Source organism: Ruditapes philippinarum, unplaced genomic scaffold (assembly GCF_026571515.1).
Source record: "Ruditapes philippinarum isolate M1 unplaced genomic scaffold, ASM2657151v2 ctg186_1_1_1_1, whole genome shotgun sequence".
NCBI lineage: Eukaryota > Metazoa > Mollusca > Bivalvia > Venerida > Veneridae > Ruditapes > Ruditapes philippinarum.
Genome location: NW_026860931.1, coordinates 191,292 through 207,440, shown reverse-complemented (window position 1 = coordinate 207,440; position 16,149 = coordinate 191,292). Strand labels below are relative to the sequence as shown.

Below are 16,149 nucleotides of genomic sequence, written 5' to 3'. Positions count from 1 at the left end.
ATAGACTACTGGGCAATATGTAGGCTGCCAGACAATATATTTTAAATAGGCTACCAAGCAATAAATAGACTGTCAGGCAATATATAGGCTGCCAGGCAATATACAGGCTAACAGGCAATATATAGGCTACCAGGGAATATATAGGCTACCAGGCAATATATAAGCTACTGGGCAATATACAGGCTACATTGCAATATATAGGCTACCAGGCAATATATAGGCTACCAGGTAATATATTTGCTACCAGGGAATATATAGGCTACTGGGCAATATATAGGCTACTGGGCAATATATAGGCTACATTGCAATATATAGGCTACCGGGCAATATATAGGCTACCAGGTAATATATACGCTACCAGGCAATATATAGGCTGCAAAAAGATACAGGCTGGACATGAACACTGCCTACAGACAGATGGACGACCAGTTGCATAACATTAAGCACTGAATTTGAATCAATCGAAGGACTCAAACTTGCTAATGTGCATTGACCTAACATTCTCCTAGCTAAACTTGAAGTAGTTAAAGCTCCCATTTTAGATTATCAATGTCAGCTGAAAATCAATTAATTAATACATGTCTTCTCTTATAATAAAATTAATTACATGTGATATATATATTGATAAATTGTGTGTTTGTTGTAAGTAGACTGCATGGCCTAAGATATTCTGTGCCTTAATACTAGGATCATTTAAATACATCATTCAATAATTGAAATATAACATAACCTTTTGAAAGAAACGAAAGTCATTAAACTGACATGCACTTTACTTTTCGTTAAAAAAAATTCCTGCATTTTCTTAGTCAGTTTAGAATGTGTTATAATTACTGATATATTGCTCTCCCTGCTAGATCAATTATTTTATTGTTTGTTGAATGTTCACCATGCATATATAGAACATTTTTACAGTGTTTGTTGAAATTCAATTAATTGATGTTTACAAAGAATCTTGTCTCTAATATTAAAAGAAGCACTAGACTTATTGTGAAATTTCTATATAGTCAGTAATTGATTGACATTAATTATGCAATACAAGCGAGTGCAAAAATGGTCAATAAATTCACACCATGTTTCATATATATTAAAGCTTCAATTTCATATCAACAAAAGTAAACATTACAAAGACTATTCAGAATAAATCAATCATTTAGTATGGTTTAGCATGAATGTTTTTGCCAGGCATTGGCAGGTGTTTAAGCCCCAGGAACATTATATGACATTTTCACTAGGTTTGCACAATGTTGTTTTTCATTTTCAGAGCATTGTGAGATCTTAGAGAAAATGTACAGTGTTGCTGTGACAAAGTGTTGTTTCTGTATGTATATTGCTTTTCTATGGAGTTTTAGCTGACACAGTCACATACTCTAGGTTCTCGGTGCTTTCACAATGTCATTAGATGATTCCCCTGTGGTTTTATCTTTTACAATGTCATTAGATGATTCCCCTGTAGTTTTATCTTTTACAATGTCATTAGATGATCCCCCTGTGGTTTTATCTTTTACCCCTGTGGTTTTATTTTGTATTTTGTACAATGTCCTTAGATGATTCCCCCCCGTTCTTTTATCTTTTATTTTATCTTTTACAATGTCATTAGATGATGCCCCTGTGATTTTATCTTTTACAATGTCATTAGATGATCCCCCTGTGGTTTTATCTTTTACAATGTCATTAGATGATCCCCCTGTGATTTTATCTTTTACAATGTCATTAGATGATCCGCCGGTGGTTTTATCTAACACAATATCCTGAGATGACACCCCCCCCCCCCCCTCTCCTTGTTTTATCTTTTACAATGTCCTTAGATGATCCCCCTGTGATTTTATCTTTTACAATGTCATTAGATGACCCCCCTGTGGTTTAATCTTTCACAATGTCATTAGATGACCCCCCTGTGGTTTAATCTTTTACAATGTCATTAGATGACCCCCCTGTGGTTTAATCTTTCACAATGTCATTAGATGATCCCCCTTTGGTTTCATCTTTATCTTTTACAATGTCCTTAGATGACCTCCCCCTGCGATGTTCTATCTTTTACAACGTCATTAGATGACCCCCTGTGGTGTGATCACTGTGAGAATGTCCTAATATGATCTCCCTGTGGTTTTGTCTTTTACAATGTCTTTAGATGATCCCCCTGTGGTTTTATCACTGTGACAGTGTTTATTTTAAGCATGCTCAAAGTGCGGTCTCTTATGACACTCAGCATTCTATAAGTTCCCAAAGCAATGCCGCGATGCCACTCTAATGCTGCAGTAGTGGCTGCTGTCATCTGTCAATTACCCTGGCATTCTGAATTTTCTTGGATTCTTTAAGAAACCGCCATGGTGTCAAAGTGTTGTTGGTTTCTGTACTTATTTCTCTTCAAAGATATCAAACCACCTAAATTTCTCAGTGTAACTTTGATATATATATGTTTATCACAATGTTCACTATTGCAAAAGTTTTCTGACATTATCCTGGCAACCAACTGACAACAAACTGATGATAAATGACAGCTGACAAAAATATGCAATTAATTATTACAATGACATTTGATTCTGCAGTTTCAAGTGTGATAATATAAAGGAAAATCTTTGGTAAGATAAGGAGGAGAGATCTGATAATGCACTTCTGTCTTACCAGCATATAAATATATATACTGGACACGTCCATTAAAACATGGCGGCAAGAAATCATTGAACATTATGGAAAACTTATGGAGGAATTCTCCAACCAAATTTTCATAGAAAATGAGATTAGTATCATAAATATTTCTATAACAGCTTTAGCAGGTTTAGCAGGCACATACTGTTAATCAGCAAGTGACAATAAATGATGAACCTTGAATTAAAAATTACATAATCAATAAGGATATAAATCAATCAGGTTGTAATTAATAATGCTAATTTATACCAACATGTATATATGTGTGTAATCAATTAGATTTATTATAAATAAAAATCTTGATTGACAGTTTGACATAATGAGGGTGTCACGGAGAATATGGTATGTTCAATAAGCTAACAGCATGTCCTGGAATTTCAATAATGGAAGTTCAATGACTCTACTAAGTCTACATTACAAAATCAGGAATGATCACTCTATTTGTTTCATGCTTGTAAAAGGTAACATTTCATTTTTTTTCCTACTTAAACTACTATCTTTTATTTGTTAAAACATTGTTAAAATTTAGGTAATTTATACTTCTCATTCTCCATTCCCTCTCCCATTTGTTACAATGTAAAATACATGTAGAATTGAGTATTCAGTAGTTGAAATGAACAATATGATCTCCTATTTTTGTTTATTTAGCTAGTCATAATTGTATTCCTTCATTGTGATATTACTTGATTTTTGACTGTTATTTTCTGTTCTTTGTTTCTTATAATTATATGCCTTGGTTTAATAAAAACTGAAACACTCTAGTCATGTGTCTCTTTAATACCAGTTTGATAGAATGCTTTAACATGTAAACATATGCTTTTGCAGCTAAAATTAAACATTTGACAGCCATATTTAAATCCTTAGCTTGCTGGTTGCAACCAAATTTACCCATGTGACCAGTGTAGACGAAGATCAGCCAGTACATCTGTGCTGTCAAAATATGTGCCGTCTGATCATGGTCTACATAGTTAGTACACAATATTAGAAATTTCCCCTTAAAATGATGAATGGCTTCAAAACCTCTCAACTATACAAAGCACAGTTCAATTCAATGCAGGGAAAGTCTACTATAGATTGTAGCATCAATGTTAACAGTAAATAATACAATGGTTCTGTTACAAAGAAAAAATATATGACAATTTTCTTTGATTATGGACTAACTTACATAAGTCACCAGCTCCCAATTATGTCCAAGGTCTCAAACCCTGATATAAACAGAGTTTGTAAATAAAGCCTTCACCAAGAGATTTGATTGTGGATAGGGAGGATTTCATAGAATTATTCCTTAATCACCTTAATAGTAGAAACAAATATTATTTTGTAAATTGCTGGTTATTAAAGAAACAACAAGAGCTGTCCGTAAGACAGCGCGCTCGACTTTTTTATTGCTTGCCAATAAAAAAAGTTTTTGCAGTAAAAGGCAATACAAGAATCTCTGTATTTTTAAAGTGAACAATGGCCATGAGCATTAAGATATTTAGTGAAGAATTATTTTACTGAATTGTGTGATACCCTTGAACACTGCAGGTTCAGTGGATAGGAATGAATTTTTTTAGATTTTTTAAGTTTTTTAGTGCTTGCCTATAATACAAAACATTGACAGTTAAGGGCCATAATTCAAATAAAATCTTTGACAGAATTACCTTCTCCTGGACATGTTTGGGAATCATGATTGTAAACAAATATTCCAACTTTCAAATTAATATCTCAAACAGTTCAGTCAAAAAGTGGACTGGTACTAAAAACTTAACCAAGATTCTAAGTCGATAAAAGGCCTTAATTTTTAAAACAAATCCTTGACAGAGTTACCTTCTCTTGCGTACAGATGGGGGTAATGATGTGAAATAGCATTAAAAGTTTCAAAGCAATATCTCAAAGGGTTAAGGCAATAAGTGGATTTTACCCATATTCAATGTATTTTCTAAGTCAAAAAGGGGCATAATTCTGTCAAAAACCTTGACAGAGTTATGTCCTCTTGTCTGTTGATGAAGGTCGTGATGGTAAACAAGTATGGTCAGTTTCAAAGCAATACCTCCAATGGTTTTGAAATAAAGTGAGGTGGTACAAAAAACTTAACCAAGCTCAATACACTTTCTAAGTCAAAAAAGGGCCATAATTCTGTCAAAAACCTTGACAGAGTTATGTACTCTTGTCTGTAGATGGAGGTTATGATGGTGAACAAGTATGGTAAGTTTCAAAGCCATACTTGTAATACTTCTGAAATAAAGTGGGGTGGTACGAAAAACTTAACCAAGGTGTGACGCCAACGCCGACGCCAACGCCGACGCCGACGCCGACGCCGGGGCGAGTAGGATAGCTCCCCTTTTCATAGAAAAGTCGAGCTAAAAATTGAATAAGAACTATATATTAATCAATGTATCCATAGAACATGGATATCTCCAAGTTCACTGTTTTGTCAGTTAACAGACTCATAGCATGACAGCAGCAGAGATGGACAAGGGTAAATTTATACACCCAGGGCAAAAGACACTTGAGCATTATAATGGGGCACAGTATAATTGGGCGGTAAGGTAAGTGCAAGCCAGGGATGTTATTGTTATGGTAATTTTCTGTAATTCTCGTTCAGACAGACAGACAGACAGACAAATCAGACTGCCACCTAAGGTCAAAAAGATAATTGTTTATGTAATTTAAAGGACATGTTGGCAACTTTGAGTGGTATAGGTACATATGACTTACTCTGACAGGAAATCCATCCTCACTGGCTGTTGAACTGATTTTCTCGGCATACTGTGGATATCTCGATGCCAACATGTCCATAAATGCTTCCTTACTCCTATCTGTCTCCTGTAAATATACAACAATAATATACATGAACAATAATATACATTAACAATAATACACATTAACAATAATATACATTAACAATAATACACATTAACAATAATATACATTAACAATAATATACATGAACAATAATACACATTAACAATAATATACATTAACAATAATATACATTAACAATAATATACATTAACAATAATATACATTAACAATAATATACATTAACAATAATATACATTAACAATAATATACATTAATAATAATATACATAAACAATAATATACATTAACAATAATATACATTAACAATAATATACATTAACAATAATATACATTAATAATATACATTAACAATAATATACATTAACAATAATATACATTAACAATAATATACATAAAACAATAATATACAACAATAATATACATTAACAATAACATACATTAACAATAATATACAACAATAATATACATTAACAATAATATACATTAACAATGATATACATTAACAATAATATACATTGATAATAATATACATTAACAATAATATACATTAACAATAATATACAACAATAATATACATTAACAATAACATACATTAACAATAATATACAACAATAATATACATTAACAATAATATACATTAACAATGATATACATTAACAATCATATACATTAACAATCATATACATGAACAGTTTAATAAAACAATAATATACATTAACAATAATATATAATTAATGATATACAAGCAGTAACTAACAAGTATAGACAATTAATTTATTTCATACAGATATCTGTTATATCATGAACTGTTCTATAGCAAGAATTATATATAACAAACATTTAATACAGGTACAAACACCATCTACTATTATATAAATTATACAATAGTACAAACAATTTAGTGAACTGAATAGTGTTATCAAGATATGGGTAGTGAATATTTTGTTTGCCCTCAATAAAATTATAAACAAAACATTCATCTGCCTGTAATATTACCTGTACAGGTGTGAGCACAGTTTTTTTTTTATTTAAATAAGACTCATGGTGTCAGATTCCTGACACAATTACTGATAACATTAATATAACCCTGTCCTGTCACAGTATAAAGCAAGTACTAGTATAGATGTAATGGTATTCTGTGTCAAAATGCTTCCCCTTAAATTTCTTTCTTCACAACTGCACAATTTAAACAGACATGCATTAAGGTAGCATTTTATTTGGCCCTTGTAAAGGTATGTAGTGTTACACCAATCCGTCAAGCCTTTTTATGCTTGTGTTAACCTTGCTTTCCAGACAAAGGGAGAAAACTTGCATAAATCTCATATCTATCTGTATTGTAACAGTCCAAGAATATTGGCATTTCTTGAAATACTAAACCAAATTCATTCCAAGTGAAATGAGAAATCAATAGATTTGTGATAGAAATTATAATGAGGTGCACAATTTAATTTCCTTTCTAAGTAATGATGTTTGCAGACAGCCATTAAAACAAATATATCTGCTGTCAAAAAACAGACAACAATTTAAGGTGAATGTAATTTTTTTCCTAGTTAAAATCTTCTGCAAAATCTGATGTGTCTTAAGTGCTAACATTAATAACATGTCTACATGAACTAGCATACAACACTGTTAAGGTCATAATGCAAACTTCAATAATAAAAATTCCCACTTTGGCATGCACTGAATTAATTCAGACACAAGTATTAGCACCTATGTAGAACCATGGACTCTCTCACAAGCTATATATATTTTCTCTTCCTAGTAGGATTCAAACCACAAAAGAGTGAAGACAATATATTATAAAGCAGCCTGATTTACACACATTTATAGAGTTTTCTGTAAAATTACATGCATGTTGTTGCTAAGCATCTCTTAATTCTTTTAATTTATTTTTTTTTCATTCATATTCATCCTCCATTTCAGATGAAATTTTCCAGCAAAGGTAAAACAAATTGATACAAAAGTATGATAATTCAAGAAATTATTGTCTAGTAGATTTACTAATGTCTATTATGACAACTCAGCTACTGACAGACCAATCTAACTCTTCATGATAGAGTCTTGTTTGATATTACTAATCAAGCTCTTCAGGAAGGAGTTTTATTTGTTATTATCAATCTAGAAAAGTTTTAATCATTTCCTGTCTGAGGAACATGACAATTTGCTCTCTCACAGACAATATTAAGAAACAATTGTTGGCTTACATTTGATGTTTGACACTATTCTGTTACTCTAATGAATTTTCAGGAGAAAATCGGTGACATTTCCTTCAAAGGTGCAATATTTCTATACTGGTATCGCCTATACACTAACTTTCCAGAAGTTCTTAAAATCAACCTACCATTAGAAACAGGCAGTATTTGCCATAGTTACAATAACAAATTAAAAAGCTAGTAATGATGCACATAACACATTATTTATATGCCTTAACTTGCTCAAACCCAAAGTAATCAACCTCTGTCAGCAGTAAAAGGCCTGACCTGTCTTCACTTCCGTGCAGTTGACCAGGCTATTTACTGCAGGCCAGTATCTCAATTTCTGTATTTTGAAATTGAAATTCCAAAATCTTTAAAATGTTCCAAATTTAAATCAGTACACATACAATTTGAACAGCTTACTAAGGTATAATTATCCCTAGTATAGAAGTTATTTGTTGAATACTTAATCAATATACATCAAATATTTCTTCTATTACTACTCAGATCAAACATTTTATATTTTGAAACAAATGCAAGAAAAGCCTGCTCCCTATGACATATAAAAACATAAACTCGTAGCGAAAAAAGTTCTTTTTTCCAATATTTATTGCATATGAATCTTCAATGTTTTTAGAATATCAAAATGCTTCCAAAGACCTTTAAGTTACAATCATTATCCACAACTGCTCTTACAACATCAGATTGTCATATCTTATCAACTGTATCAACATTAATTTTTATCTTTGATATTTTATGCAAATCCATTACCTCCCTTTATACATCAGGATGAAAACTTTGCACACTTGCGGGAACCGTTATAGTTATAAAACACATATTTCCCATGCTATAAGATATATGGAAACTTCATATAACCTTTGTATAACCTTCATAGAGTAAAGTCAGTGCCAATATTTTTTTTTTAATAATTAAAAAGGGAGATAATTTGAAGCAGTTTTTAAACAAAACTAACAAAAATCATACCAATGAGCATGTAAGATTTAGGTCTCCAGCCTTCACTGAAACACAAGATATTGTAGACTAAAACAAGAGCTGTCACAGGAGACAGCGAAGCTCGACTAATAAAATACTGGACGCAGTAAGGAGGACAAAACTATGAAAGAAAAATCAAAAATGTATAATTATGTATTAAGTTATAGTAAAAAAAATAATATTTGTTAACATAAATTCCAAAATCAAGGGGAATAATTCTAGAAATAGTCATGCTAGAGTTATGGACCTTGTCAAACAACATTTGTGTAATGATAAGAAATATATATTTGAAGTTTGAAGTAGATACCTTAAAAAGTAAAGAAGTTATTATATTTCTTAAAGAAAATCCTAAGTTCAAAGAGAGATAAATGTGTAAATATTGCTTCAAGAGTTATGAACATTGTCACATAAAATGTAATTGATGATAAGGAATAAGTATTTGAAGTTTGAGGTATATATCTTTAAAAATAAAAAAGTTATAATAAAAAATAACATTTTTCTAGTAAAATAATCTAAGTTTATGGGGAGATAATTCTTGCAATATTGGTGCTAGAGTTATGAGCCTTGTCACATAAGATGTGGATGATGATAACGTAAATATATTTGAAGTATGAAGTTGATCCCTTTAGAAATAAATAAGTAACAGTAAAAAAATAGTACTTTTTGAGGAAAATTCTAAGTTCAAGGGGAGATAAATCTGAAAATATTGGTGCTAGAGTTATGAACCTTGTCACATAAGATGGGGATGATGATAAGGTACATATATTTTAAGTATGAGGTTGATCCCTTAAGAAATAAAGAAGTAACAGTAAAAAATAGTATTTTTTAAGGAAAATTCAAAGTTCAAGGGGAGATAAATCTGAAAATATTGGTGCTAGAGTTATGAACCTTGTCACATATGATGTGGTTGATGATAAGGAACATGTATTTGAAGTTTGAAGTTGATACCTTAAGAAATGACAAAGTTATAGTGAAAAATATTTTACTGCACCAAAACTTTAATCTAAAATCTGGACGCGGACGCGGACGCCGACGCCGACGCCGACGCCGGGGCGAGTAGGACAGCTCTCCATATACTTCGTATAGTCGAGCTAAAAACCATATTATCATCTAAATAATGAAATAATGCTCACAGATATTTGGATAGTTGAACATCTTTTAACATCCAAAAGGTGAATCAGACATGGCCACACAAACAGACAACTAGCAGCATGCAGTATGTAATCAAATACCTACCTCAACAAAAATCAACTCATCCATTCTAGGTTTGCGAACAAATTGTGGCTTTTTTAATATTCCTCTGAGTGGTCTCCCTTGTTTATATGTATATTCCAGAAGTGGTAATCGTTCAACATTTCTTTTAAGCAAGTCTCTTTCATATTGTTTTTCATAGTATTTACAATAACGAGCATTACAATGTCCAATTTCATAATTACGTTTGTTATTATAAAGAACTTTAGAATGTGATCTATTTTTAGTTTGTGTATGCGCAGGTAAATATGAAAGCCCAGATCTTTGCTGTTGCTGGAAAGTTCCGTTTCTTTGGCTCTGGCCTTGCCCTTTATAGTAATGTGGTCCCTGTTTTAATCTAAGAACTCCTTCCTTGACATGTACTGACCTTGACCCTGACCTCCTTGGAGACCTTCTACATGATTCTGACCTTTGTTTCCTTCTCAATCCTACCTTGTCAAACACATATGTTTCTTCAGAGTTACCTTTCCTATGTAACTCATCGGATTTTTGTGGTTGCCCTCCCATACAACCTAAGATGGCATCCCGCATCTTACAAAAAATGCATCCTCGATGCATAAGGGGAGCCACTCTCACATGTTTTTAATGTTCAAACAGTTGATAATCCATTTTGTAATTTATTTTCACACAGACAGGTACACTATACTCATCCATACAATGATTGTTACAGACAATGTTACATCATTCAGCTGATACAATATAAACAACTCTCTCTTTGCAGACCTGAATAATCAATTTCCAATAAATTGCCTAGCTCTTCACAAACACTTCTAATTCTATAAAATTAAATGTATTTAATAAGAAACTATTTTGTAATAGTTAATTTTAGACCATATTTAAAATTATGTAACTCGTAGAAAATATCTTTTTTATACATTTGTCAGTCAAGTATTTTAAAACAAACTGTAGAGACTATCAATGATTTCAAAAATAATATCTAAATTAAATTTTCCTAAGTAAATATTCATATATTCCTGTATAAAAAAACCCACTTAATTTTAGTTACCTTAGTATATGAAATCTGCCGATTATAAAGAATGTATGTATCACAGCAATATTATAATCTAATCAAGATATGTAATTCTGGAGTACAAACTATGAGAAAGGGTGAACAACAACACTGAAGACTCAACATTATTATAGAGCTTGGCCAGCATGTATCCGGCTCTGTACTAGTCAAACTAACCAATCATTGTCACTGCTAGACCCCTAAGAAAGTAAACATTTTCATAAATCTTTTTTAACTTTTTTTTATTTAATTTATAAAGGAGCCCCATTGAGTTCAAAGAGCCTAAAAGCATAAAATTTTAATTTTTTACAAAGATCAACTGGGGAAAAGATATGCTAAAGATTATAGAGATATACACAAAATTAAAAGATGGAAATCATATTTTTGTGTGATTCTCAGCCTGATTTGAGTTCAAAACATGTAAACGCTTTTACTTTGTGTCAATTTTCACGAAAAACCTGAGAGACAAAATTATCTGTAAATTTGCACATAAGTTAATAGTTTAGACAATCATAATAAATCTCAAAAAATATTATCAGTACCATCATGTCAAACAACCTCAGTGATCTGTTCTGCTAGAGTTATTGTTGTTCATAGTAACAAAACATATCTCATACTAACTGCTCATTTTGAAGATTATGTGCTGAGGTGAGCTTTAAAATATGACTGTCACAATATGACTGTCACCTGGGAAAATCACAGTCAAACACTGATTTAGCATAAGTATTGATTATAATTACAATGATTTACAGCAAATTTACATATACTGGGTAAGTCATTCACTTTTTCATAAAGTTTCATTTCTATTCTTTAATTATCATAGTTGATCTATGTAAATTAAGGCTTTTTTATTCTACACATCAGAAGATTAAAGCGTTTTCTTACAGTTTTGATCAATTCCAATCAAATTGTTTCTTCTTTCATTTGTGTCTGAAGTAGGGTTTGTATGCAAATACATGATGAAAGTGAAGTTAATATTGCTTCTCTCACTACAGTGATATTCATAAAACAGTATCAGCCGTGAAAAAATCAAATGCAAGTTTTCCAATTTATGACAGAATTCAACTTTAGACAAACAAATCAGAATTTCTTTCCAATTTGAGATGACATTTATGATATCTTAAGACCTGTCTGTAACTTTACCTCCAGGGTTTTTCCATAAATAGAAAGGCAGACATCTTATATTAAGTTTATAAGTTTAACAAGGAAATTTGAACTTTGTATATAAATGAAAAAATGTTCTATACAAACTATAGAAAAACCTGACTTAATGACCATTCTCTATATAAAGACTGCATGATTTAAGACCAAAGAATGTTTGAAGAAACTACCTGTCAACAAAGGTCATAAAAAATTCTGGTCCTTATACAGAGGTTTAAATGTAGTTCATCTGTATTCTGATATTAAAATTCCCTAAAATTCAAATGGACTGTTCCAAATTCAAAGCTGGACAGGTCTATTTAAGAAATTTAGCAGGTTAAGGGGTTATGATAACAGATGTAAAGATACAGACAGAAATGTCAATCATTTACTATAATTGATAAATAAATGTGTAAATTATGAAGCCATTAGAACAGATAGAACTTATAGATACATATGTATCCAACTCTTCAAAGTGCTGAAAAGGGAAATAACTTTAAATTGAAGCTATAGTTATGTAACTTGACAAAATAATGTACTTTGTATTGATTAGTAAGAACACATGTATGTAATTTAAAAAGCTATTGGTACAGATAGAACTTAATCCATGTAGCCGGACAGATGGATGGCTCAATTATTATATGCTGGAGGGCATAAAAATTAATAACAGAAGGGGTAAAATGGTCTACTAGAAGACAATTAAGCCACTCTGTGACATAACATTACAGGCCATTTGACATTTTACAAAAGAAGACTTAAATGTATTTTCCTATCATCTATCAGATATTTCAGTCTCAATACTTTAATATCTCATTTCAATTATTCGCAAATAGGTGAATTCTATGAAGGAATGACATTTATCAATTTGTAAAGTTTTCATAATAGGAAAACCAAAATATAACAGCATTTCTAAGGAATCTCAGATTACACAAAAACCAAATAATATCATGAAGGTCAAGGTTGGAATATCATACAGAACATCACATAATTGTTTCCTTATACAAGCTATAAGCTAAATGGAAAAAAAACCATTAAAATCAGGAGGGAATATCTCTGACTTTAAGTTAACAATGAAAATCATTACCCTGGGATGGCAACAAGTAACTGGTTAATCAAGTACAGTGTGAACACCTGAGTATCAGTTAAAAAGAGAAGAAAAAAATCTTTCTTTGGTCCTAAATATATTAATGAAATGAAATTATTGAGAATTTCTGAGATATATGTCCACTATAAATAAGCTTTTTTCAAGTTTAGATATGGAAATATCATTGCAAATTGATGCTTAAGGAGGCCATGGACTTGTCCACCCTTCAATCTGGACAAAACTATTAATCATTTTCAGGAAAACTTTCAAAATATATATACTGGTCAATTTCAAACAGTGCAGACAATGGCACTTGGTCACATAGGTAAATTCCATAGCCACCACAGCAGGTTAAAGGTTAATGACCCCTCCTTGATAGCAAGGCATTATGGATCCAAGCACCCTCTGACTGACCATCTTGATATTTGAGACATTTGACAACTAGAAACGTTTCAAGTATAACTTTTTTACATAAAAATGGGCTATAATTCTGTTATGAAACAGTTATTTCCCATGGTATTCTAACAGTTTATTATGAAAAAGGTAATAGCTGAAGTTAATTATTTATTTTAAGTCAGATTTGAAAAACTGTCAATAAAATGAGAATCCAAATCATTATGATCACTTGCCTTTTAACAAACACTTCACTATATAATTATCTTAAAATGATGCTAAATACACCATTGCCCATGATATAACTTCACATCTTAACTCACAGCAAAACCTCTAATAAAATGTTAACCAACCATTTATACCTGGCTATGTGTAGTTCATGTACATGTATATATTCATATATATAAAATCAAAATATTTACCATCATTTCAAGCTGTAATTCACTCCAATTAAAGAATAGATCTTTTCACAAATCACACCTATATGTAATATGAGTCATTGTAACACGAGGCCAAAAATACATCCTGCATAAAGTTTATAAACAAAATAAACTTCATTCTTTAATAGCAATACAAGTACAAAGACCTGACACTGAGAAATTAAACATTCTATTCTAAACTTGAAGTGCTCTCCAACAATAAATCTTGTTTACTGCATATCTTCTCATTTCACCCTGTCTAATTGCCATAAAATTAAATCAAATGCTATCCTCTTTTGTACAGAATAATCGGTAATAACAGGTTTTCAATTATCCCCCTGACTTGATATATAATTATGTATGTAAATGAGTCTAAAAACTGAACAGTTTAAACTAAGCTATATTTACACTACCTGTAAAAGGTGGGTGGGGGATAAAATCTGCATGTACAAAGGTAAAGTATTACATAATGATGTTTTAGGTATGCTGATGGTAATTGAAAAATAATATCACATAATATGATCATAACTTAAACACATCCTACTTAGAGAAAATATCTTAAAATCTACTTTGATTAAATCATTTATCTTAAAAACATCAGATACAGAACTAAACACCTGTCAGTTTTTCTTCAAGCAAACATTCTGAAAATGTCAGTAAAAACAAAAACATGTTTATTTACCTTGAGCTGGTATTAAGGACAAGCAAAAAGAATTAAAACAACCAAAAAAAGCCCTGTCATAAATAATGTCAGATTATGGGTTTTTTTTAATAATACTTAAAACAAGAGCTGTTGGTAGGACAGCAACGCTCAACTATTCTTAGTGCTTGATAGTAAAAAAAAATGCTTGATACAGTTACCTCCTCCTGTTAACAGGTTGGGGTAATGATGGTGAACAAGTGTGCAAAGTTTCAAAGCTTGGGTGACTGCAATAGCTCTACTTATTCTTATCGAATAGTCGAGCTAAAAATTACAGATAGGCAATCTACCATATGCTTTTAGATAGAGAAGGTTAATAACAGTTAGGTCAAAGTAGGCCAGATGTATTGAAAATGCAAGGGCAATAACTCCTACTGACTCACACCAAATAACAAACCTTGTAAAATATGACTGGGCTGGCATCTGCTTGGTGTCTCCTTATATACACCACAAATTATTTATTATGAAATACAGATAATCTACAGAGAATAATACATATTTCTAATAACAGTTAATTCCCTTGAGAAATGCCAGCTGAAACCCTTGTCACCAGTATAACCCAGGTAGCTGATTATTATATATTGATATTGCAATCCCTTAGATATCTAATGGACAGTTCCAAATCAAGACAAGGGCAAATCCATTACAGAAATTCAGCAGGATTCCCATTGCCCATGCCATGAACTAATTTATCTTATCTGTCATAGTTACAGTTTAACCGAAGGAATCATTAAGTATTCTGACCAATCTTTGCATCTAAGATGGGCAAAATGAAGAAAAATGTCTCACAAAAAAACAGAAACATTATTTGTTAGTAATTGATTTCTTTTTTACAAGAGATAAATCTGTAACTAAGGAAACCAAAGAAATATTTAAGATGTTCAATTGTTATAGATTAGACATGAATATACATGTAAGTATTAATTCCAAGTGTTCACATTTGTAACATGATGGTTAAATTATAGTCATAGTTTATCAATGGTCATAACTTGTACAAAATGTATTTTATATAAAGACTTAAGACATTATAATTTTTTTAACAGCAAAAAGTAAGAGGAGGTTAATTTTCAGTTCAAACAGAAAACTCAGAAATACACTGATAAACAGCAGAAAAATATTACAGTATAATCCTTCACAACATACCCTATTATTTTTATCCTATTTTATTCATATTTCAACACCTCTCACCCTGAGTTAGTAATTAACACCTATACAAGAAAACACTTTTGTAATCTCAGTATTGTCAAGACAGCACAGATTTTGTATTTCCTGCTATTTTATAGCCATTGTAATTTTCCATTTATGTATAAAAGACACAATATTCTTCATCCTCCTCTTAACGAGTTTTTTCTACTCTAGAATTAACACCTGAGACTTTTACTAAAATTACCTAGAAATTTCTACACATCACAATTTCAGTGCATATGTTTTACAAGAAGCAATTTTCTACACAATTTCCTATAGACATTATACAGACTCCCCCACAGTTACCTTGTAAAAATAATCACCAAA

General features: G+C 31.2%; 1 protein-coding gene across 12 annotated transcripts in view; it reads right to left on the bottom strand.

Annotated features, from left to right (window-relative positions):
- LOC132713953 (sickle tail protein-like) overlaps positions 1 to 16,149 on the bottom strand; it is a 155,366-nt gene that overhangs the window by 36,012 nt on the left and 103,205 nt on the right. For 9 of the 12 annotated variants that reach the window (XM_060696669.1, XM_060696668.1, XM_060696671.1 and 6 more), the window contains one exon: positions 5,347 to 5,454. The exons of 1 other annotated variant lie outside the window; for it this stretch is intronic. In XM_060696669.1, the coding sequence (XP_060552652.1) occupies positions 5,347 to 5,454 (108 nt within the window). Of the gene's footprint in view, positions 1 to 5,346; positions 5,455 to 9,877; positions 10,610 to 13,940; positions 14,285 to 16,149 lie in introns of those variants that run through there. 2 more of the 12 variants (XM_060696676.1, XM_060696666.1) reach the window with 2 other exon arrangements.